This window comes from Solea solea, chromosome 4 (genome assembly GCF_958295425.1).
Source record: "Solea solea chromosome 4, fSolSol10.1, whole genome shotgun sequence".
Taxonomy (NCBI): Eukaryota; Metazoa; Chordata; class Actinopteri; order Pleuronectiformes; family Soleidae; genus Solea; species Solea solea.
In genome coordinates, this window is record NC_081137.1 from 11,491,549 (window position 1) to 11,514,641 (window position 23,093).

At 40.9% G+C, this 23,093-nt stretch overlaps 1 protein-coding gene and 1 pseudogene across 2 annotated transcripts; one reads left to right on the plus strand and one right to left on the minus strand.

Annotated features, from left to right (window-relative positions):
- Positions 1-1,431: 1,431 nt before the first annotated feature.
- LOC131458768 (protein phosphatase 1D-like) lies at positions 1,432-10,149 on the minus strand. 2 transcript variants are annotated; one of them, XM_058628014.1, is made up of 7 exons: positions 9,507-10,149; positions 7,526-7,754; positions 7,289-7,413; positions 6,474-6,655; positions 5,419-5,646; positions 5,099-5,183; positions 1,432-3,266 (listed from the first exon to the last, which is right to left on the minus strand). In XM_058628014.1, exons 1-6 carry the CDS (start codon positions 10,015-10,017, stop codon positions 5,103-5,105), a joined length of 1,356 nt encoding a protein of 451 aa, XP_058483997.1. In that variant the 5' UTR covers positions 10,018-10,149; the 3' UTR covers positions 1,432-3,266; positions 5,099-5,102. The 2 variants fall into 2 exon arrangements, with proteins under 2 accessions (XP_058483997.1, XP_058483996.1); XM_058628013.1 differs by having other exon boundaries at positions 5,075-5,183.
- Positions 10,150-12,970: 2,821 nt separating this feature from the next.
- Positions 12,971-21,305, plus strand: LOC131458824 (NACHT, LRR and PYD domains-containing protein 12-like; annotated as a pseudogene).
- The last annotated feature ends 1,788 nt before the right edge of the window (positions 21,306-23,093 follow it).

The following is a 23,093-nucleotide window of genomic DNA, read 5'->3' on the forward strand; positions in this document are numbered from 1 at the left end:
GGGAATGAGACATATACCTCAGATCCACTGTCTGATGATCAAATAACACATTTATCTCTGGTAATTAGTAAAAAAAAAAAAAATAATTCTTACTGAATACAAATGTGCTTAAGTAGAGAGTAAGAAGAAGTGAAAAATGAGAACTTTATTACAACACACAGAAAATGTACACCAGTCACTTTTAAAGCATGTTAACACACAGTATATAGTGAGACTTGAGAAGCAGCGGCAGTGACTCTGAAGCCAAGACTCAAGTATTGTAATAACACATGCTCATTAACATCCATCACCTCTGGACACTTCACAATATACAGAGTAGCTCTGAGCATGCCAGACTCCTGGAACCAATGACTTTGCATAAGAACAATAATATTAATTATAATAATAACCATTTGCATATGGACTCACTGTACAAACATTGACGTATGCGAGTGGCGCAGAACAGAATGTGCAGGGCCGGAGCTGAGTGAGGGGGGGGGGCCTCCATCATGTAAAAACCACGTGAATAGCACCTGTGACTAATTTGTGCAAAGGCAATCATGACATTTTTATGTAAAAAAAAATATAAGGCAAAGGAATCGGCAAGAATGGTAGGTGAGATGCCATGTTAGCACAAGTTACTTCACTTTTTTTTTTTCTTAAAAAAAAGGTCTAGTGTAGGTGAAATTATATTTAATTGACGATAAAAATAACTTTACTTAATTTTCACAGCTGAATAATCACCTGCTTGTATGAAATGTCTTTCATAAAATGAAAACGAGCCTTTTATATTTATACCAGAGTCAGGTCAGCTCTAAGGAGGCGGCCGTTTTGGTCCACCGTAGCCAACAATAGGCAAAGTGAATTAACGGAAGGCAACACATTTCACACACGCTGCATTCAATATACCATCAAGTGTTTGGAAGGTCTAACGTGCCACATTATGCATGTTAAAATGTCAGGAACCAGATATCAACACACTCCTTCTTCTGTGTGTCGTTATTGAGCCAGCAGGTGCATTCGAGTGCCGCGGGAAACGCTACAACCTGTACATGAATATGCTGCGTTCAAATGAGTTCGCGAGAGGAATGACGTTTTGAACACAAACAGTTTCGCGGAAGCTCCGAGTTTCACTTGAACGCAGCAACAGACACAAACAGCGAGTAAGATGTGGCTCAGTAGAGACAGAGAGATGAGACCCCGCAGTTAATATTAATATGAGTCTGGCATTTCTAAAACATGTGAGTCGGAATATTGCATATTAGACCTTTAAAACACAGGCTACAAATGATAAAAAAAACACATGGCAATTAAGTGGAAGACATTTTCAATGCATGGTTAATGCCTTGGTGAATACTAAACTGCACGTTACACAAATAAGATCAGGGGTAAAATAAATTGTAACCTGTCTCACACTGAGGTATAGACTCTGGTCAAGACCGTCTGCCCTGCTTTAACACAAAGTTTTAATTATTAAATAATGCTTGCTTGGAATGGAATTCAATGATTATTCAGCAAAGAGATAAATATTACAAGTGTTGCAATTAAAGGGCTAGTTCACTCAAATCGCACAGCTAAGCATCTGGAGAGACACCGCAATGGTAGCTGCATTTACACTGCATTATGAAACACAACTCTGATCGTTTCCTCCCATGTGGCACAAATCAGATGTGACCCATGACGGTGTGAACAGGGGAAAAAAAAAAGCACATGGATTCAGATATTGGTCTTTCTGCTTTTATATAGAAAAAAAGACTTGTCGTCTTGACGACCACTCAAAGCAGTGTCTTGCCCAACGACACATCAGCAGATTAGCAGAGCCAGGAATTGAACCTACAACCTTCAAAGTGAAAGAAGACCTGCTATTGCTCCCCATTGTCGGATCACATATGAATCAGATCAGTGCAAGTGTGTCTATGAATGTCAAGACACCAATCTCATAATGCAATGGAACAAGTGAATAATGTAAATACACATGTTCACAAGCGATGATCACATGACTTCAACCTGTGCAGCGGAGGATGAGGGTACAAACTCATGCTGAGGTTTGGGGCAAGGATTTCTAAAATTCACAGTGACACCATTTTCAGGTGAGTATCCTAAAAACACCACCACCCTGTGGTGTAAATACAGATATCAGACATGGGTCCTCCAAAAAAAAATTTGATATATGCAACAAAAATACCTGCAGTGTAAATGTAGCCTTAGAAAATGTACCGACTTCTTCTGATTTGGGTGAACTGACCCTTTAACACCTCTGCACATGCTATGCTCCACATTCACCAATTAGTCGAATAACAGCTTTTAATCTCAACAGTACATACTTGGACAAAGATAGTGAAGAAAACAAAAGGGTGCGAACTTAAAAAAAAATGAATACCCGCGTGTTTACTTCAGACCACTGTTTGCTTCCTTCCTTTATTTTTGCAAACTGCACAATATGAGCTCAAATCTGACCATCACTAAAAGCAGCGGCACTTCATTTGAGGAGGAAAGACACGAACAAGTGGTCTGAGGTTTTAACCTCACTCCTGTAAAAGTCCAAACAATATAAAATACAGTTGCTGTGAACTGACTGTAGTGATCTATCTTTTTCTTTTTCTTTTTTTAAATAAATATTTCGGATATACTGTACATACTTAGAAGTATGAAAATAGACTGTGAAGATTGGACAAATCTAAAATTTTTACTTTCCCAAACATTAATATTTGAAGAGGTGGGAGGTTAGGGAGGGGGGAGAAAAAAAAGCAGGGTAATTAAAACATTAACATGTTTAGAATCTCAAATTTCTCACATATTTACAAAAACAAACACTTTGTATAAAAGTATACGCTTAGGAAAAAAGGGGGCTGCAGCACAACTGGTACATATGCAACGTGGACATGATGCTGATTTTTCCCTCTAGTCCCTGGGTAAAAAAAAAACAAACAAAAAACACTTCTTATAAGACCAGATTCAGCACACGCACGAGGCAGAGATGTGGTGCCGGTGAAGGGAATAGTGTGTTCCTCAGAGGTGCTGTTTCCGCTTTTCTGAGCCACACTCAGGCTGAATTGCTGACTTGCTTTGCTGCGAGGCTGTAACCGGCCGCGCAGGTGACCAGGACCTTTGAGTTCAAGATGTGCCGAGTCCTGCTTGTTTGTAAAAACTCCTCGGAGCCTTCACAGGGAGACGGTGTAACCGTCACAGAGTCAACGTCAGGTAAAAGCTGCTTCATACAGACCAAACTCCCGCTGTAGACTCATGGAATTTTCTCTGAATTGGGAGGAAGCAGTCACTGCATCACTCTGCAAAAACATAGACAAAAGTTATGTTATAATTATCTATTATCATGACTTAGTTTTTACAAAAAAATAACTGATACATAATACTATTTTATATGTATCATAAAATAGTATTATAAAATATTTCGGGAACCTTCAATCTCATTTTTGGGACCAATTTCCTCCTCTTTATGTTCACTTGTTCTGCCACAGGCCGTAACAAGCAACTAGGTGTGTCTATCAAAACTCCTTTTACTCGTTGTGTATAAGGACAGGAATTTGAAACACAACTTGCTGCGCATCCATCATTAACATTAAATACAGTATGAGACACAGATGACTCACGTACATAAACAATAGTTGAAAACACATTTGGATTAGGATGTGTTAAAATGGCACTACTGAATTTAAACGAGTGATTAGAGAGAACAAAGGCACAGTAAATGACATGGATAGAAAGTAGACATCATAAGACAACATAAAACCTATTCTTTTATCTATTCATATTCATAGTATTTTGAAATATACAGAAACGAGAATGGATTTTTTTATTGGCACTGATTATTCACTGACTTGAACTATTGATTATTTTTTTCATATACTTGCTGAGTTGTTATTTTGCACAATACCTAGTGGAAGCCTACAACAAGTTGACTGTGCACCGAAACGTGTAAAATGACACAATCATTGGTAGAAACCTATAACGTGACTGATGTTAGCAATTAGTGTCAACAATGTGGTATTCTGAAGTGCATTTAAGTGATGGTTAATGGGCGCTGGCTGAGTGCGCCTCCTGTGTCTGGAGCCAGGGTTAGGGTTAAGGAAATACTGATTTTAGCCACTTAACACAAGGCCCAGCTAATAAAATCTACATTTGCTTTAGTCTGCGATATGTTTCCCACTTAATCTCACGGTTACATCGCCTTTTTGAACTGGAAACTGGTTTGTAAACTCTGCCACACCAAACTTCATTACAGAAAATCTGTCGTCGTAAATCATGGCACATGGCACACAGTATTTCATCCACTGCTGCTGCCATGGTTCAAGCTTAAATTTGTTCTTTTCTAACTTCAGTGATTGAAATCCTTTTTTTTACATTTACCCAAGTGACCCAAACTTAACAAAGTGTCCTTGTGAGCTAAAAATTCTGATTTTCTCTATAGACTTTGGTGTGGGAGGGTGAGTGGTTCTCAAACTTCTGTTTCCAGTCAGTAAAGTTTGTGTGATGGTGAGTTACAGCAGCAAACACATTCTCATCTTAAAATATCTTAGACTAAACCAGGCATAAAGGTGCTCCAATCTGTTTTTTCCTTGTGTCCTTGCGGCTAGCCATGTTTTCAGACAGAGCTCGCGCCCATGTCTCGAGCACAGCGGAGACACAGATCATAAACACAGCACAGTCAGTGCTGACATTGTTTCAGTGTCTCATACAACCACACCTAAAATAAACCTTAACTATCACTCCATTTAAAAAGATCTTTCATTGTCTACTTCTATCAGCAACCATTATAATAATTTACCTTTGGCCTTTAAATTACACAGTGAGAGGAATAATTGGAGCACTTGTTATAATAATAGTCTTTAACTAACAAAAACATTTAGTGGTTTTGAACTGGTTTGGTCAGTGTCACAAATGAGTTTGTGGAATAGTCAACAATATGATTAAGGAAGCAGATGATCTGCAGCTCTGTTCGGTGACTACATAGTAATATAAATAATAATAATAATAATAATAATACATAATAATATGATTCCAAACGGATTAGATAAAGTAGAGAATATGTAAAAGGAAGTGGTCAGTTCACATCACATAAAAAAAAATAGGTATGTACTTTTTTTTGTTAGTGAGCAGTCACCTGACTACCACTCCAGGCATGTCCACCCATGTTCTTCTCCATATATCTCATCTTCTTCATAAAACATGCCATCCTCATGCTCCTCCTGTTGGCCCCCGAAAACAAAAGAGTGACTTGATGAACTTGCGGTCCACTCATATCAACAGTGCAACTGCTAGTGTCATATTTTAACCATCAAGCAATTAAGAAAATGACTAAAACATAATGTAAAAAGGACAAAACATTGAACAGTGAACAACAAACAAAAAAACATTCTATATATTTTTTCCATTGTCAGAGAACAGAGTCGACTCTGCGTTCAGCAAAGATATGTCACTGACCTTTGGGACCTCACACGTGTTATAAGGAGTGCCTGGGAATGGAACATGGTCAATTCCAGTAGCCATGTCAACAACAATCTCATCCTGATGCATAGCGATAGGCGGCCCCTCGCGGTCCTGAAGAGCTAGGACAATAACGGTTGTGTTGTCTGCACGGAGCATGCGTTGTTTCCAAAAAAGTAGTGCTGTACACCCAAGCCGCCGTGCACACGACATTCCTTTTGGTCCCTACAAAAATCAGCAGAAAGAGAAATAAGTCATGAGACATGATTAACTTAATCCTAGTGCTTCTAAAGCTGCGCAAACGTGAGACCCTTTTCAATAGGGATGTCCCGATCTGATACTGATATCGGTCCGATATCAGCCAAAAAACGAGTATCGGATTATATCGAACTGCCTCTAAAATCTCTGATATAAGCGCTCCGATACAAGCAGTCCATTCCGCTCCAGCACTTCTATCCAGCAGCGCCCGCCGTGATCACGTGAGCTCTATGTGTTGGATGCATGTAGAGCCCACATGATCACAACAACAGCATGTGTGTGCTCTAGTATTTCAGAGGTTAAACATTTTTCTTTAACCTCTGAAATCAGAGGATACGAAGCCGCACATCAAGCGCGAGCTAGCCGTTAGCACCATGCTACCTCATCCTGAGGCGAGCTGCTAAAACAACATTATTTCATAAACCAACGCCACCTGTCGACTTTCAACAGCCTCCGTTTGTTAATTATACCCCAAAAATCAGGAACTATACGAACATGAACTAGCAAGCTAGCTTGTTTGTTGTTAGCTAATTTGTTGTTACTGCCAACTGTGTGCTTTCAAATTAATATTTAAAAATCAGCAATATCCACAATTTGCAGAATAAAACGGGACATTTTTACACATATTGTGAGCACTGGGGTCGTGGTTCGATGTTTAGGTTTTGTTGTAGGCAGTGGAATTTTTAAGGTTGGGAATGACTACTTTCAGGAACATTTTCTTCTTTTAAAATAAAAGCAATTCAAAAGCTGCCACAACACAGAAATGATTGTGTATTACATGTTTCATTACGTACCACCATTTTGTCATGGCTACAACACATATTAACTGCATTCTTGGGAGGCATCATATTCCATAGACCATCACTGCCGAGGATGATGTAACGATGTCTTTTGGGGTCAAGGGTCATCACTGTGGTATCGGGCTCCGGAGAAACCACAAACTCCCCACTGTAGAAATCATAACTCCAGAGATCCCCTGTAAGCAAATCATAAAACATGTCACTTTGAGAGAAACAATTATTAAAAAAAGTTCTGATACACAAAGAACACTAAGGCCTGGATCATACTTTTCATGTCTGTGGAGTTGTTTCACATGTGCGTAAATAGCTGCAATTCCATTCATACTGATATGAGGATAAGCATCAGTGAGGTGTTCCACACATGCATACTCAGTCTCACATTCTACTCCAGTAGCAGCCATTTTTCCTCTTCAGGAGTTTGTATGTCTTTGTATTCTTTGACCATCGTTGTACGTGTTTGGCCACCGGCTGATGACCTCACATAATCTCAAACAAGTCTCCATGGTTGCCGTCCAAGGGTGGGCAATATATCAATATTTTATCTCTATCATGACATGAGAACAGATATGGTCTTATATTTTGGATATCATCATATCATGATAAACTATCTGTGACGACTCCATTGTGCTTCAGGGAGCATGTACAGTCCACAAGGTCTCGAAATGTGGAGGTGCTTGAATTTGCCCATGCACATCACAGTGGACATGGATAGGTGGCAACATTTACGTCATGTGGGCCATGGCCGACCTGTGCAGACATGCAAAATTATGACCCAGGTCTAATCCCAAGAGAAAATGTGGTATTCTTACCTAGGGATCGGGCCACAGCTAGGAAGGGGATCTGGTCAATGACTGTACTCCTCCTCACTGGGCCATTATGTGTCAGTCTGGGCCTCTTCCATACAACACGGTTCACCCCAGATTTCTTCATTACACTACAATTACAGAGACAAAACAGCAAAACATCAAATCAATCCAAAGTCGTAAACTCGGACATAAAAATACAATACTGTGTGTCGTAGAGAAGTCGTTCGCCCACCAACTCACCTGCCCCCCAGGCGTTCAATCCTTTCTTTTTCTTTAGGAAGTTCAGGTTTGTGGTCTTGTGTCAGTTCAAGTGCCTGGAGTGTGATATCAGAGTCATTCTCTTTCACTCCAACTACCACTGCTGAATCCCCTACATGGGCAACGAACATGTGAATTCCACGGATCACAATCACACTAGCAGTGGTGCCCGACGTGCTGGGCAGGCCGGTTATAGTCTTGGGCCATTCCGCTGTAAGAGGACAAAGGGAAAGAAAGACAGAATTCAGATACCACTCACAGGGCAAACGTGGTCATAGCTTATAAGAGTTACCTCACAGTAATGAAGTGGTTCATCCATGGCAACAGATAGATAGAGGTAGAACATATTCAATTCAATTTTATTTGTATAGTGTGATTCATAACATACATTATATCAAGACGCTTTTCATGTTAAGGTCAAGAGCTTACAGTTATATAAACCCAACAGGAACACATTGAGCAAGCACTTGGCACCAGTGGAGGGACAAAAAACTCCCTTTTAACAGGAAGAAATCTGACAGAACCAGACTCCGAGTGTACAAACATCTGCCTCGACCATATGACGGTCAACTGATCAAAATAACTTTAAAATAGGGATACAAAATATTGCCTTTTTGGCTTTAAAATGTATAATCGGATATCGATAAACACAGATCCGCCAATGTGACTAATTACTAAATCTGTAGACTGAAGAAGCTGCTATCCTTGACTTCTTGTTTATATCTTCTCCAACTTTTATTTTATTAATGTTCATTCATTTAGCACAATGAAGCACATTTGTACCTACATCTGTTGCAACATGAGTATGAAAAAGTAAGTAAGTTAATTTCACTACGGAATAGACTCAATGACCAGGGAAAAACATATATATATATCGGTATCTGTTACCAGTCTAAGTCCTTCTGATATATCAGCATTATTGGACGTAGGTAAACAGTCCAATACTACATCCCTACTTTAAAAAGACATTATGATATACTGTATCTACAATATGCAGAGCTTTCTGAAAGGACGACTATGCATCCATATGCCAACGATTCACAGCCACCTTGCTGACTCTCATAACTAGCTTAGCTGTTATGCTTCTGCCTTCCCTCCATCAGTTGTGACATAAAACTCATCACTCACTGGAAATGTCACCTGGTGACACACAAAAAAACACTACTACCCTGAAAAACACAGAGAGTCATGTGCAGCTGATACCCTTTGGGGAAGTACATGTGAAAAAGTACTTTGAAAGCACAGAAACACTAGTTTTGGAGTGGGAAAATCTCAAAGCACCACCCTTGTGTTTTCATGTCAACAACCCATACGCTACTTTGGAAAAACTATGACGTCATAATGTCACCTCTCTCTTGCGCTTGCATTTGCGGTCACTATCGTCATTGTAGTCTTCATCAAGGCTGTTTGGTCAGTTCACTTTATGACACGTGATATATTCTTTGTTTCTATGATTGTATACACTGTATTATGAACTAAATTCAAATCAAGTTTTATATACAGCACACATGTTCACTGCGCAAGCTCTCTCCTCGCAATTCTGTCAGCATTACAGCACCACATACTGGCCTGGCATATGTACTACAGCATTTATAGGTCTGAACGTAAAGGACATTTGTTTGTCTTTAAAAGTTACATGCTACAGCTTTAATATGAATGTAGCCTAACCTTTTTTTCTACGGTATTTAAAAATAAAGAGTGAATTTATGGGCTATTGCTTTAAATTTTAGGGTGACATGGGGGGGGGGGGGGGGGGAGTCTAGACTTCACAACAACTACTTTATAACGAGAAGTGTTGTTTACTTATGTGATGAAAACATGCATCAGTTGTAGGTCAGTAGTCTGTAGTGTGAACGCTTAGTGGTGGTCATGGAAATGTGGGGCAGTAGCTAGACGACGACAACAACAACAGGCAGCATTACAAAAACAGACAATGACAAATAACGGAGAGCTGATGACTTACGTAGCTCCTTCCACATCGCATGGTGACAAGCGATGAAGCCTTTGCGTAGAGCAGCACACACTTCACTGTGATCCTTGGACCAAAACCCACGCTGCCTCTTCAACAAATCCCACAGATTGTCGCGCGCGAAGTGTGCAGCCTCGCGACCCCCGTGTCCGTCGAACACGGCGAAGAACGCCACCGACCTGCGCGTGTCGACTACGTGCTCTTTTTCGTGAGGTGCCGGTGCGAGGTTGTTGCCGCTGTCCTCGTTCGAGAGACTCTCCACCCACACAGCAGAGGCTGGAGCAGATTCGACGGCAGCGTCGAGCTTTTGTGTCTCATTTTCAGTCTGTGTTGTAGCCTCACCCTCCGGTTTTTCTGCTCCTCCGTGTCTCTGCGACTTTGGGCAATCTTCAACTGGCGCCGCAGTCGGCTCGTACTCGATTTTTATATCGACAACATCCTCCATGTATTTTCTCCCTCCTTGCTCGGAATACGCACTCATACGAAATATTATCGTCTCGTCCATGATTGTCTACGCCTGGTAATACTTTCCTAAACGGTTGAAGGTAACATGTGGTCGCTAATCTGGCGACAACCTGAATTTTTAAACCTATTTTGCCGCGACGGTGTGGCCGAAGGTTTCCTTCCTTTTTGTTTATCTCCTAGAAGCGTCCACAAGACGGACAAGACGTCCCGCTGTACGTAATGACGTCATACTCCCACCCATAGCACCACGCGCCCGCCTCGCTATGATGCTGCATTTACTGGCGCTCGGAAACGTAGGTTTTAGCGAGCGATCATATTACAGGCCAATGTGGCGCCTCTCCCGCTTCTAACGTGATAATTCAATGTCCAGCAGAACGTTGCCATTGTCTTCACCGACGGACGCGGTTTATAAGTGATTCTAAAAGAAATGGAGAGACGTTAATGTAGCAAAATGTGTCCAGTCAGTCCAGCGGCAAACAACATTTAAAGGTCATGTGCATACTACTTACTTACCAATGTTTTTTGTTTTTTTTATTTAGCCAGGAAGGTCCTATTTCAATACAAGATATCTTCTTCCAGGGAGTCCTGGTTAAGATTGCAGCATAAATAGTGACTAATCACTTTCAGGTGTAACACTCATAAAAAGCTCAAAAGAAGTGGTTAAATGAGAGTAATAATAAAGTAAATGCAGCAGTATGGCTATGTAAAACAACACATTTCTTTCATGATGGTAATCTGGCATACCAGGCATTTTCCTGGTGGGCCCCGGGGCGGTAGACAGAGAACGGTGTAGCTGCAGGCTTGTATGCAGCAGTTTTAGGCCTGCAGAATTAAGTCCCTTCACTTTTTTATTTTTTTTATTTTATTTCACTTGCACACATGACATTCACTGAAGATGAACAATCACAATTCACTTTTTTATTTTTTTTATTTTATTTCACTTGCACACATGACATTCACTGAAGATGAACAATCACAATGTAAGTACTTAGTGAGTTAAGTTTAATTTGTTTAAAATTAGATATACATTTTGGAGAATCCAACAGCAAAATGAACAACATGTAGCAGCATGGGATTGTCTGACATTATTGATAAGCTAATGATGATAGTGACAATACTGGTATTAAGGGCACTAATCTATATTTACTATTACATCAGATTTTTACAGTGTTAGCCGGGGTGTGGGCTGACACGTAACGTATGGACATTTGTTCACTTCCTATACTGACACTGGGCCAGCCCAATCATTTCTCTCACTAGTAGTTCTCCTTGAAGTTGAGAAAGGCTTTATCATTTGGCTGTTACATTATTGTACCAAACTGTATGCCTGCATCGAAAAGTTTTGAAATTATCCCTGTGCATTCACATCACTTGGCAAACAAGGTCAAATCCCCAAGCTGCAAGTACATATTAATATCCTGTTTCACCAATAATGGTGGATGATTTTTAGTGCCAGTCCAGCCCTGAGTGGGAGTGAGTGAAGGTCATGTACTTTTTTTAAGTTTTTCTTGAATTCAAAGTCAATTTTAATTGTATCAGTGAGTGCTACAGAGTGTTTTAAAACCAAACTACAGCCAGCTCACAACAAAGTGGTTGTTGAATGTGTCTACAATGTTTTTATTGCTCTTAATTTTTCTTTAGTAGTTCAGGTATGTTAGCTGGCATAATTTGACCTGGTATACATTTAATTAACTTTCAAAACTTGCTGGGGTTTTGTAGATTTTAATTTATCATGAACAGATAATTACATTTGGTGTTTTTAACTAACTGTGCACATTTATTGCTTAATGTTCTGAGGGATTATTTATTTTCTTTGCTTTGGCACAAGCTTCATCTCTCATTAAGTGCAAATAAATTAGTACCAGTAAGTTTAAGTTTCCATATGAGCATGTATGTCTGTATTACTAAATCATTATGAAAACCTTCAGTAAATAAAAGATATCAGAAGACATTAGTGATGTTTACAACATTTTTATTTTTACACATTTTGACAACTTTTATATTTAGATTATCCTTAACATTTTCAACAATGATTTAAAGTCGTCCCGTTGTTATGCTGTTCCTCCAAGACACAAGTGTGGCAAGAAGTCAGTGACTATAACTAACACTGGACTCTGAATGTGAACGTCATGTAGTACACCCTGAGAAATGATAACTGTGGCTACAATCATAATAATGAATTGGACAGATAACTTAAACCGAAACTTCTTAATTTTAATAGTTTGAGTACCGGCCGTTTATAATTGCTATAAAACAAACAAACAAAAACAAAGCGTTTGGTTTTCTTGCACCCTTTATAAGTATACGTAAAGTCAAATTAGTTTGACTGCATATTTGGATAAATTGATCCAAGTTTTTTGCCAAACAAATCTAGCTTGAGGAACAATATGACTTGTCATATGACTTTGTATGTCTTTTGAAATTTCGTTCATATTTTGAAATGACAGTTTTTTTAAAGTTATATTTGTGAATTATATTCCAGGTTAGTAACACTTGTCCACACACCAGCACCTGGGTTGATGGATCTCCCCAGTATATGTATTGTTATTAATAATAATAGTCATAATAATAATAATAATAATAATAATAACTGGAGGGTCCATCAAAACTAATAGGAAAACCCAATACTAGAACTGACTGAAAAAAAATCACAAACTAAAAATGTAATTTTTAGTATATATATATATATATATATACTAAAAATGATTAGTTCTACAACTATGTTGAACATTTAAATACATTTTACATTACATTTATTTTATATCAGATACAGTATGTTGAAATAGATCTGATTTTTAGGATGTTTTGGCTGATGAGGGGTTAAACCAACAGTCAGCAGCAGAAGAACTGTGTTTCAGGACTTCAAACTGTAGAGGGCAGCATTTACCTCTCGGTGTACAGCCTGCTGGAATTTATTAGGAAAAGTGGGAGAATCAGTGATTATTGGTTGTGTGGGTTAGATCATCTCATTTCACACAGCACCTGTCTTCAGTCTCCTCCTGAGAGGCGATCTAGACACAGCTACAATGTAAATGCTGACATCTGCTGGTCCATATTTGATATAGCTCACTTGGAAACTAACCCTAACCCTGTATCATCTTAATTCACTTAGTTATGATTTGACATCAAACCTCATCGTGAGAACAGACATTCACAACATTTACCACTAAACTCTTTTCCCTTTCATTTATCAAACATATAAAAACATCCAACGGAGACTCGTTGGACTGGTTCTGACATCACTTTGACTCTGGAGGTATGAGGGCGTGACTCTGTGTCCTCAAATCAGACACAGAAAGACAGCAGGACAGACAAGGGACAATCAGCAGCGTCTTGTGTCCACATGAAAGGTGGTCAGTGTGTGTGAGTGAACCTGAGCTCAGGTAAGAATCTTATTTGACAAATCTGACACTGTCTGATCATCGCAGTCTCTTTCTATGATATTTGAGATGACATTTCTGTATGTTTGTATATTTGTTTATTCACCATGTACCAAAGAGATGACATTTCTATGACTCCATGTGGAAATGTCTGCAGTAATGTACTGTGATTGGCTGCTGCACATATAGATACATGTTAATTAGGTAATTTCTATGAGTGACAGTGATTTTCATGGATCATATGTTTGTGTCACCTCAGTAAAATCACTGCTGAATCTTTATAATCTGACTTTCTGTTTTCAACATTCCTGCATGAGGAGTCTGAACTGGTCTGACAGCTCCCATCAATTGATGATTGCCCCTACACTGCTGAGAGAGATGGTGCTAAATTGTTTCTCATTGTCCCTGCAACAATGACAATAAAGCTGCTATTCTACAAACAAACAAATCAACTCTGAATGAGTTAATTACAGTTTACAAGTCTCTGTCACATATGCACTATTTCAATATTAAACTCTGGGCAAAACTAACTTAGAAATTAGATTATCATGTTTCTTTCTGTGGTCAATGATTTTGCAAATTGGAGTCAAATCTGGAGTTTGTGATAAGAAATTTGAAGTGACACAATGTGCGAAACATATAGTGGACTGTACCTAGTCTGAGGAAATGGTTGATTGTAGAAGCCCTGATTCAAAGTACATCACTATCATGGGCTTGTCAACAAATGTTTTTACAGTTTTAACAAACGATGCAGTTTACAAACTCTAGGGGGACAGTGTGAGTATCTTCAGACTTGTATCAGGCTGCACCGAGGATGCTGCACTTCTGTTAGCAGCAGCACAACTGCTAGCCAACATTTAATGTTAGCTTGGTTAAAGCACTGCCTCAGGTTTACACTGTTGAATTTGTTGGTGTACTTTTTGTGTACCTTTTTATGTACTATGACACAATTGTGTCATAGTACATAATGAATAGTACTTCTGATGATGATGATGATGATGTTGTAAGAAGCCTGAGGTCCAGAGGATGGTGCCAGGGGCAGGAATGGTCTGGCCCTCATACTCTCCTCCTGCTTCATTTTGTTTCTCAACAACTGCAGCCCCTGCTGCTGGACCACATAAGCCTCCTCTTCTTAATTGTGACCCCAAAGCAGATTTCTGGTGGTAGATGGTCTATGAAACCTGGCTTACAACAAGGTTTCATAGACCATCAACCACCAAGCTTTGGTGACTCAAGTATCACCCAATAATTATGTTGATTGACCAGTCAGACAGTGAGGGTCTTTTTGGCCTGTTCTGAGTTAAAAAAAAAGTCTTCTTGCTGACCAGCTTATGTTAGGATAATGTGGTCCACCCATGCTAGCAAAACTTGTAATGAGTGAGTTCTGCTTTCACAGCAGTTGGCACTTTGCTATGAATCAGACAGAGGACAAAGAAGAGGAAACCCCCCTCTCTAAAACCACTCTGTGTGAGGAACACGAGGCTCAAAGGTGAGATGAGGGTCTCATGGATCACGTGTCTTGTCTTCATGTCTCAGCTCTGTGTTGAATTTAAACATCATGTCCTGTGTTTTTAGTAGGTTCCATCAGCAGATACCAGACTCTGCTGGACCAGGACCCAGCTATGTGTCCATGTTGAGTGACTGGTCCATGGGTCAACCTGTGGACTTCAAACAAGGAAAGAGGTCAGATGATGTTGGGTGGAGGTCTTCACAGGTCAACAAAATCCTGCCACAACTCAAATTATCCACCATGTACCTCCAGATATGTACAATATTTGGAAATTCAGACCCAGACCTGTGCAGAACCAATGTTTGTCAGTCTACTAGGATAGATTTCATTTTTACATGTCGTGTCCTGTATTTGTAGAATCCATCAACAGGGACCAGACTCTGCCAGACTTGGAACAGGACCTGAACCCAGCTGTGTGTCCACATTGAGTGACTGGTCCATGGGTCAACCTGTGGACTTCAAACAAGGAAAGAGGTCAGATGATGTTGGGTGGAGGTCTTCACAGGTCAACAAAATCCTGCCACAACTGAAATTATCCACCATGTACCTCCAGATATGTACAATATTTGGAAATTCAGACCCAGACCTGTGCAGAACAAATGTTTGTCAGTCTACTAGGATAGATTTCATTAATACATGTTGTGTCCTGTATTTGTAGAATCCATCAACAGGGACCAGACTCTGCCAGACTTGGAACAGGACCTGAACCCAGCTGTGTGTCCACATTGAGTGACTGGTCCATGGGTCAACCTGTGGACTTCAAACAAGGACAGAGGTCAGATTCAGTGCGGTGATGCTGAACTTAAATTAAACAAGTAAACCAGTTCAATGATTCAATGACTTTGAATTTTATAACTTAAAACAGATGTGTTTCCACTAGCATAGTACCTGGTACTATTTTTAGTACCTGCTCTGGCGAGGCTCCAAATAGGTACTATGCGATGATTGGTCAGACTGCCGGCCACTGATTGGTCAGAGTGCCGTCACAGGAAAAGAAGTCCGACACAGAAATCAAGCCGAACAGTGCCGAACTGTAGATCACTTAAAACTACTTTCTAAATCTACTTTCTACAATCCCAGAACCTTGGGTTAATCTCCAACAACCAGGAGTCTGGTGTATTTTAAGGATAGCACTGCTGATCACGACCAGCGAGCTACATCACAGACCTGTGTTTCAGTCCAGTGTCAGACGGAGTCTGTGCTCCGGTCATGGAGGAAGCACTGAACAAATATTTTTATTTACTGATTCTAGTGATTTGATTCAGTTACACTGAAAACAACTACTTTACCAGTCACTAGTCACTCGTGTGTGTGTGTCGCGTGTTAAATTCACCGCAGTTTCAAGCAGCCAGGCAGTGATGATTCTGCCCACGTTGAGTAGGTACTTTTTTTGTAGTGGAAATGCAACCTTAACCGTGCCGTGTCGTGCCACACCGAGGCGAGTAGAGCCGGTGGAAATATGCTGTTAGTTCTCTTGTGCCTTAGGCCAGCTCTGATTACAACAAATAACTCCACAATCTCACCACAGTATCAGTTTACACAAACCATAAAACAATAATACAATCTTTTTTTTTTGCATTTTTCTTTGCTAAATTACAAAAGTAACTACTCTTCTTACATCTGCTACACTTGTTCTGTATTTGTAGGAGGATCCATGAACAGGGACCAGGCTTTGCCAAACCTGGAACTGGAGAGAAGACAACGAAGAGAGTATCACCTATGGATCTTCTTATTAACTTCAAAAACAGTAAGAGGTAACGAGGAAAAACTAGCCATTTGTTGTTTTCAGTTAAACAGCATTTTAGGAATTTGTTTATTTTATTTTGAACCGACATGAACAACCAGACTCTCCTGAACCAGAACCCAGCTGTGTGTTCATGAAGAGTGATTGGTCTGTATGTCATTTTATTACTTTCAAGGATGGAGAGAAATGTGAAGTGATGTAAGAATTTCACACATACTAACACACATTTACATTATTTTTGCTATTTTGCTATTTGATATTTTGTATATCCTTGTTCTTCTTATTCTTCTTTGGCAGTCCTAACTTATTTTCCTCTTTGAGTTTCCACTAAATTTCTTCACCCCTGTCCTACATTTCCAGCCATAAATCTGGTCAGAGTCCATGATTGGTCAGGGACACCATGGCGAGCCTATCTGGTTGTAGCTTTGAGAGTTCACACACCTTCAGGGACTTTTGGCTTTAAGTTATAAAGCTCATGTCATGTGAACTTGGCTGAAGAGGAAATACAGGTGCAACACAAAACCTTGTACAAAAAACATGACAATTATTCTTTTCTCCTCAGAGTTGAACGGCAGAAGACAGAGGTTCTCAGTGGTCAGCCTGTCCTGCAGCATCGAGCAGACCTGGACTCCATATTTATGGTGTGTAAATGTACAACTATGACACTACTGTAAATAGTGAAGCAGAGTCCTGGTCCTGACAGTTTGGATGCTGCTCTGTGGACCTGCATTATTTCACTCTGTTACTGATCATCTGAGGTTAAACTTCACATGTTGTTCTGTCCCAGCTGCTGGAGGAGAACATCATCCGCTTTGTGAAGAATGAGCTGAAGAAGATCCAGAGGGTTTTGGGTGCTAATCACACAGAAGTCTTAGAGAGTCAGAGGGAGGATAAGGTGTTGGACGGTGGGGACAAGGACCAGAGGAGGAGCAGCAGAGAGGCCTTTCTGAAAATTACAGAAAACTTCCTGAGGAGAATGAAGCAGGAGGAGCTAGTTGACTGTCTGCAGAGCAGTAAGAGGACTTTTAATGTGAGAGGAGGAACCTCATATTATTTTACTGATCCACTCACTGATTTTCTTGTGTTCCTTCAGAAACCAAAGCTCCAGCATGTCAACGTGAACTCAAATCAAACCTGGAGAAAAAGTTCAAGTATTTCTTTGCAGGAGTGGCTAAAACAGGAAACCCCACCCTTCTGAATGAGATCTACACAGAGCTCTACATCACAGAGGGAGGGACTGGAGTGGTCAATGATGAACATGAGGTCAGACACATTGAAAATGCTTCCTGGAAACCACACAGAGCAGAAACAACCATCAGACAAGAAGACATATTTAAAGCCTCCACTGGAATAGGCAAACCAATCAGAACAGTGATGACAAAGGGAGTGGCTGGCATTGGGAAAACAGTCTTAACGCAGAAGTTCACTCTGGACTGGGCTGAAGACAAAACCAACCAGGACATTCAGTTTACATTTCCCTTCACCTTCAGAGAGCTGAATGTGCTGAAAGAGAAGTACAGTTTGGTGGAACTCATCCATCACTTCTTCACTGAAACCAAAGAAGCAGGAATATGCAGGTTTGAAGACTTTGAGGTGGTCTTCATCTTTGATGGCCTGGATGAGTGTCGTCTTCCTCTGGACTTCCAGAACACTGTGATCCTGACTGACGTCACAGTGTCCACCTCAGTTGAAGTGCTGCTGACAAACCTCATCAGGGGGAAACTACTTCCCTCTGCTCGCCTCTGGATAACCACACGACCTGCAGCAGCCAATCAGATCCCACCTGACTGTGTTGACATGGTGACAGAGGTCAGAGGGTTCACGGACCCACAGAAGGAGGAGTACTTCAGAACCAGGTTCAGAGATGAGGAGCAGGCCAACAGGGTCATCTCCCACATCCAGAAATCCCGAAGCCTCCACATCATGTGCCACATCCCAGTCTTCTGCTGGATCAGTGCAGCAGTTCTGGAGAACATGTTGAAACCAAGAGATGGAGGAGAACTGCCCAAGACACTGACTGAGATGTACATCCACTTCCTTGTGGTTCAGTCCAAAGTGAAGAAGGTCAAATACGACAGAGGAGCTGAGACAGATCCACACTGGAGTCCAGAGAATAGGAAGATCATTGAGTCTCTGGGGAAACTGGCTTTTGAACAGCTGCAGAAAGGAAACCTGATCTTCTATGAATCAGACCTGAAAGAGTGTGGCATCGATATCACAGCAGCTTCAGTTTACTCAGGAGTCTTCACTCAGGTCTTTAAAGAGGAGAAAGGCCTGTACCTAGACAAGGTCTTCTGCTTTGTCCACCTGAGTGTTCAGGAGTTTCTGGCTGCTCTTCATGTCCATCTGATCTTCATCACCTCTGGAAACAATCTGTTTTCAGAAACACCAACAACAAGCCAGTGGTCCAAACTGTTTAGAAACAATCCTGAAATGAATCATCTGCACCAGAGTGCTGTGGACAAAGCCTTACTGAGTCCAAATGGACACCTGGACTTGTTCCTCCGCTTCCTCCTGGGTCTTTCACTGACGGCCAATCAGAAGCTCCTAAGAGGGCTACTGACACAAACAGGAAGCAGCTCACAGACCAGTCAAAAACAACCAGTACATCAAGAAGAAGATTAGCAAAAATCTGTCAGCAGGGAGAAGCATCAATCTGTTCCACTGTCTCAATGAACTGAACCACTGTTCTCTTGTGGAGGAGATCCAAGAGTCCCTGAGATCTGGAAGTCTGTCCACAGAGAAACTGTCGCCTGATCAATGGTCAGCTCTGGTCTTCATCTTACTGTCATCAGGAAAAGATCTGGATGAGTTTGACCTGAAGAAATACTCTGCTTCAGAGGAGGCTCTTCTCAAGCTGCTGCCGGTGGTCAAAGCCTCCAACAAAGCTATGTACGTGGATCAATATATACTGTAAATGTGAATATTCTAAAGACCACAAGATGAAAATGTTTAACCTTTGTTCATCACTGTTTCCTACCTCAGACTGAGTGGCTGTAACCTCTCAGAGAGAAGCTGTGAAGCTCTGTCCTCAGTCCTCAGCTCTCAGTCCTCTAGTCTGAGACACTTGGACCTGAGTAACAATGACCTGCAGGATTCAGGGGTGAAGCTGCTGTGTGATGGACTGAAGAGTCCTCACTGTTCTCTGGAGACTCTCAGGTCAGGACTCTGTTTGTTTGACAGTTGATATTCTACATCCTGATTCCCCTAATTTAGGTTCTTGTTGATGAAGATGTTCAACATCTTCATGATTTTCTTAATCACAGAGTTCATCATATATTCTTAATTCCAGTCTGTCAGGTTGTCTGGTCACAGAGGAAGGCTGTTCTTCTCTGACTTCAGCTCTGAACTCCAACCCCTCACATCTGAGAACACTGGACCTGAGGTACAATCATCCAGGATACTCAGGAGAGAAGCTGCTGTCTGCTGGACAGAAGAGACACTGGAGACTGGACACTCTCTGGTATACTCCTCCTCTGCTTTGTGTTCAACCGCAGTATGCACTAATGTTGGACAGAAACTCATTCAGACTGTTTCTTCCTCCAGGATGGACCATGGTGCAAAGCAGAGGTTAAAACCTGGTCTCAGGAAGTGTAAGTATGGATTTAGAAAAGGATATATCAACCAACCAACTGATCACCATTAAACTGCAGCTCTGTCTTATTGTCTTTATCAGATTCATGTGAACTGGAACTGGACACAAACACAATGAACAGGGAACTCAAACTGTCTGACGACAACAGGAAAGTGACCAATGTGGCAGAAGATCAGTCATATCCTGATCATCCAGACAGATTTAGTCACTTTCCTCAGCTGCTTTGTAGAACTGGTCTGACTGGCCGCTGTTATTGGGAGGTCAAGTGGAGAGGACAAGTTCTTATAACAGTGAGTTACAGAGGAATCCAGAGAAAAGGAGGCAATTCTGACTGTTTGTTTGGAGATTATGATCAGTCTTGGAGTCTGATCTGCTCTGATGATCATGGTTACTCTGTCCGCCACCTAATGAGAGAAACATCCATCAAGTCATCCTCAGTTTCTCACCGAGTATCAGTCTATGTGGACTGTCCTGCTGGGACTGTGTCCTTCTACAGAGTCTCCTCTGACTCACTGATCCACCTCCACACCTTTGGGACCACATTCACTGAACCTGTTTATCCTGGGTTCTGTGTCTGGTCTGGTTCCTCAGTGTCTCTGTGTTCTCTGTAGGACCTGAAGAGACAGCATGTTCAGTGGTGTGGTGGGCGAGGTTTCACTTTGGTTTTTTGTTTGAGTCACACAATCCTAATATTGTTCAACACCTTGAGAGGAGCTTCTACAGCTTAACCCTCAACCGTTTTTGGGTTTCGATGTGGACTTGGGCCCCAAAGGAGAAGGTGGATTAGAAGGAAAAAAAGAAGAAGAAGCAGGAGAAATGGTTCCCTAAGCCATGCGCCATGGTAGGGATCAGTACGGTTTGAAATGGTAAAGTCCTGGGTCAGACAATCTGCTGACTAAATATTGCCGCTCTAGCTCCACCCTGACCGCTCCGTACCATTTTACGCTGGGACCCCAAGAGAAGGGTGTCAAAGTGGCTGTACCTTATTGTACCAAATCAAACTGTTCCAGTAGGTGGAAACGTGGCTTTAGGCTGCCATGATGGCGGTTCATAGAAACTGAGACACATGACGTCCAGAGCTCTATGGGCAAGACTGCTATAGTGTAGCCATGAAAGGATGTAACCAGCAAGTCTTGTCTTGCTAACTAGCACAGATTATGATTGCATATTTTGATCAGCACATATAAATATACACTTTATTGCACATCAACAACATGAGCTAATGTCAGAGTTCAGCAAGTTTATGACAATTGTATGATAGGGTAAACATATATTTTTTTCCTTTTCCATCATGAAAAGTGTTTTCATCTGTTGTCTAAATGGATTTGTGATTTGTGACTTGACAAGGTAATCCCAACTGTGCTAAAGGTTTTTTTCTGATAATGAGTGGGTGTCAGCATGCATCAATGCCTGAGATCGCAAGGGAGGGTATGAAAAAAGTTACAGGTTTGTGCTCATGTGTATGGAGATGTAAAACAATGCCTTCATGTTGTTTTTGGACAGCACAGCAATAATAACAATTTTATTTCATTTGGCACTGACATTAATGACTACTTTTCTTCTGGGATTCACTTCTATCAAGGAAAATCTTTACAGATCGTTGTGTGTATGTGTGTGTGTGCCTGAGAGAGAAAGAAAGGAAGGAAGAGAGAGCAGTAAAGATGTTTAAGTGGAGAAAAAGATTTTTCCCACATTACGTTTTCCCTCAGTGTCTCCATTCCTTTATCCCTTAATACCCGAGGTTCTGACCTTGACTTTAACCCTAAAATCCCACGTTTTAAAACCCAATCCTCTTTCTTTCTTTCTTTCTTTCTTTCTCTTGTTTGTGTCCTTTCATAGTCATGTCCTCGGAGAGGTCCTGTCTGCACACAGGCCTCTATTACTGATGAAGAGGCAAAGTGATTTCCATGTAAATGGTGTCAGAATGTCATTTTCAAGTGAAGCTGCCGAGAAAATGAATTCCTAAAGACAGAGGAGATTACCAAGGGGGCAGTGACACCTGCATTGCATTCTCTTCGACTTCCACATCCATAAAAATAGCTTTGTTTGGTCTTGACTGTGTAGACACTGAAGTGTCACTCAGCCTGACCGAAGACGGCAAAGAGACACAAATATGACATCTATGGTACTATAAACACTGCACATATGAGTAACACAGTGAATATGTTATTCTGTGACTTCAGCATTTGAAATCCTATATTAGAATTTACCTAAACTTATCAAATGAGTCAGCAGTTATCCAGCAGCTCATGTGTCCTCTTGGCTTAAAAACATAGATTTTCTCTATGGATTTTGGGAAGAAAGGCTGGCTTAAATTATTTTGCAATTCATTGAACATGGACAGGTCACCAGTCCATTACAGGGCCAACATTCAGAGACAAATGTTGTCTACGGGGGTTCAGCGGTTAAGACCGGTACCCTGTGTGCGAAAGACACCATGGTCACAAGTTCGACTCCACCCCTGGCTGATTATACTCAATTCCATTGTAAGTCGCTTTGGATAAAAGCGTCTGCTAAATGACATGTAATGTAATAATGTAATGACAAACAACCATTCACACATTTAGAGTGTCCAGTTAACCCCTGTATGTTTGGACTGGAGAACTTCAAGAAAACCCACGTGCAACTCCACACAGCATGGGGTCTTTTTGGTGTAAGGCAACAGTGCACTACACCACCTCGTGGCCCAGAAGGCATTGCACGAATATAAACTAACTTACTATAAAACAATATATTTAATTAAGTAATAATGGATGCTGTAAAGGTTTGATAGTGTAACATTTTGTGAATCTGCATACTGAACATCATTTCTTTTTATTATGCCATGGGTGATTTATGGTCATCACAAAAAGTTGAGAAGCATTGTTGCTGAAGACGACCACGAGAT

Bases quoted from the DNA above. Each gene is read 5' to 3' on its own strand.
- LOC131458768 (XM_058628014.1), bottom strand. From the start codon at position 10,017: ATGGACGAGACGATAATATTTCGTATGAGTGCGTATTCCGAGCAAGGA. The intron at 7,414-7,525 runs GTGAGTTGGTGG...CTGTAATTGTAG, and splicing joins ATTGAACGCCTGGGGGGCAG to TGTAATGAAGAAATCTGGGG. The intron at 5,647-6,473 runs GTACGTAATGAA...TGATTTTTGTAG, and splicing joins GTAGCCATGACAAAATGGTG to GGACCAAAAGGAATGTCGTG.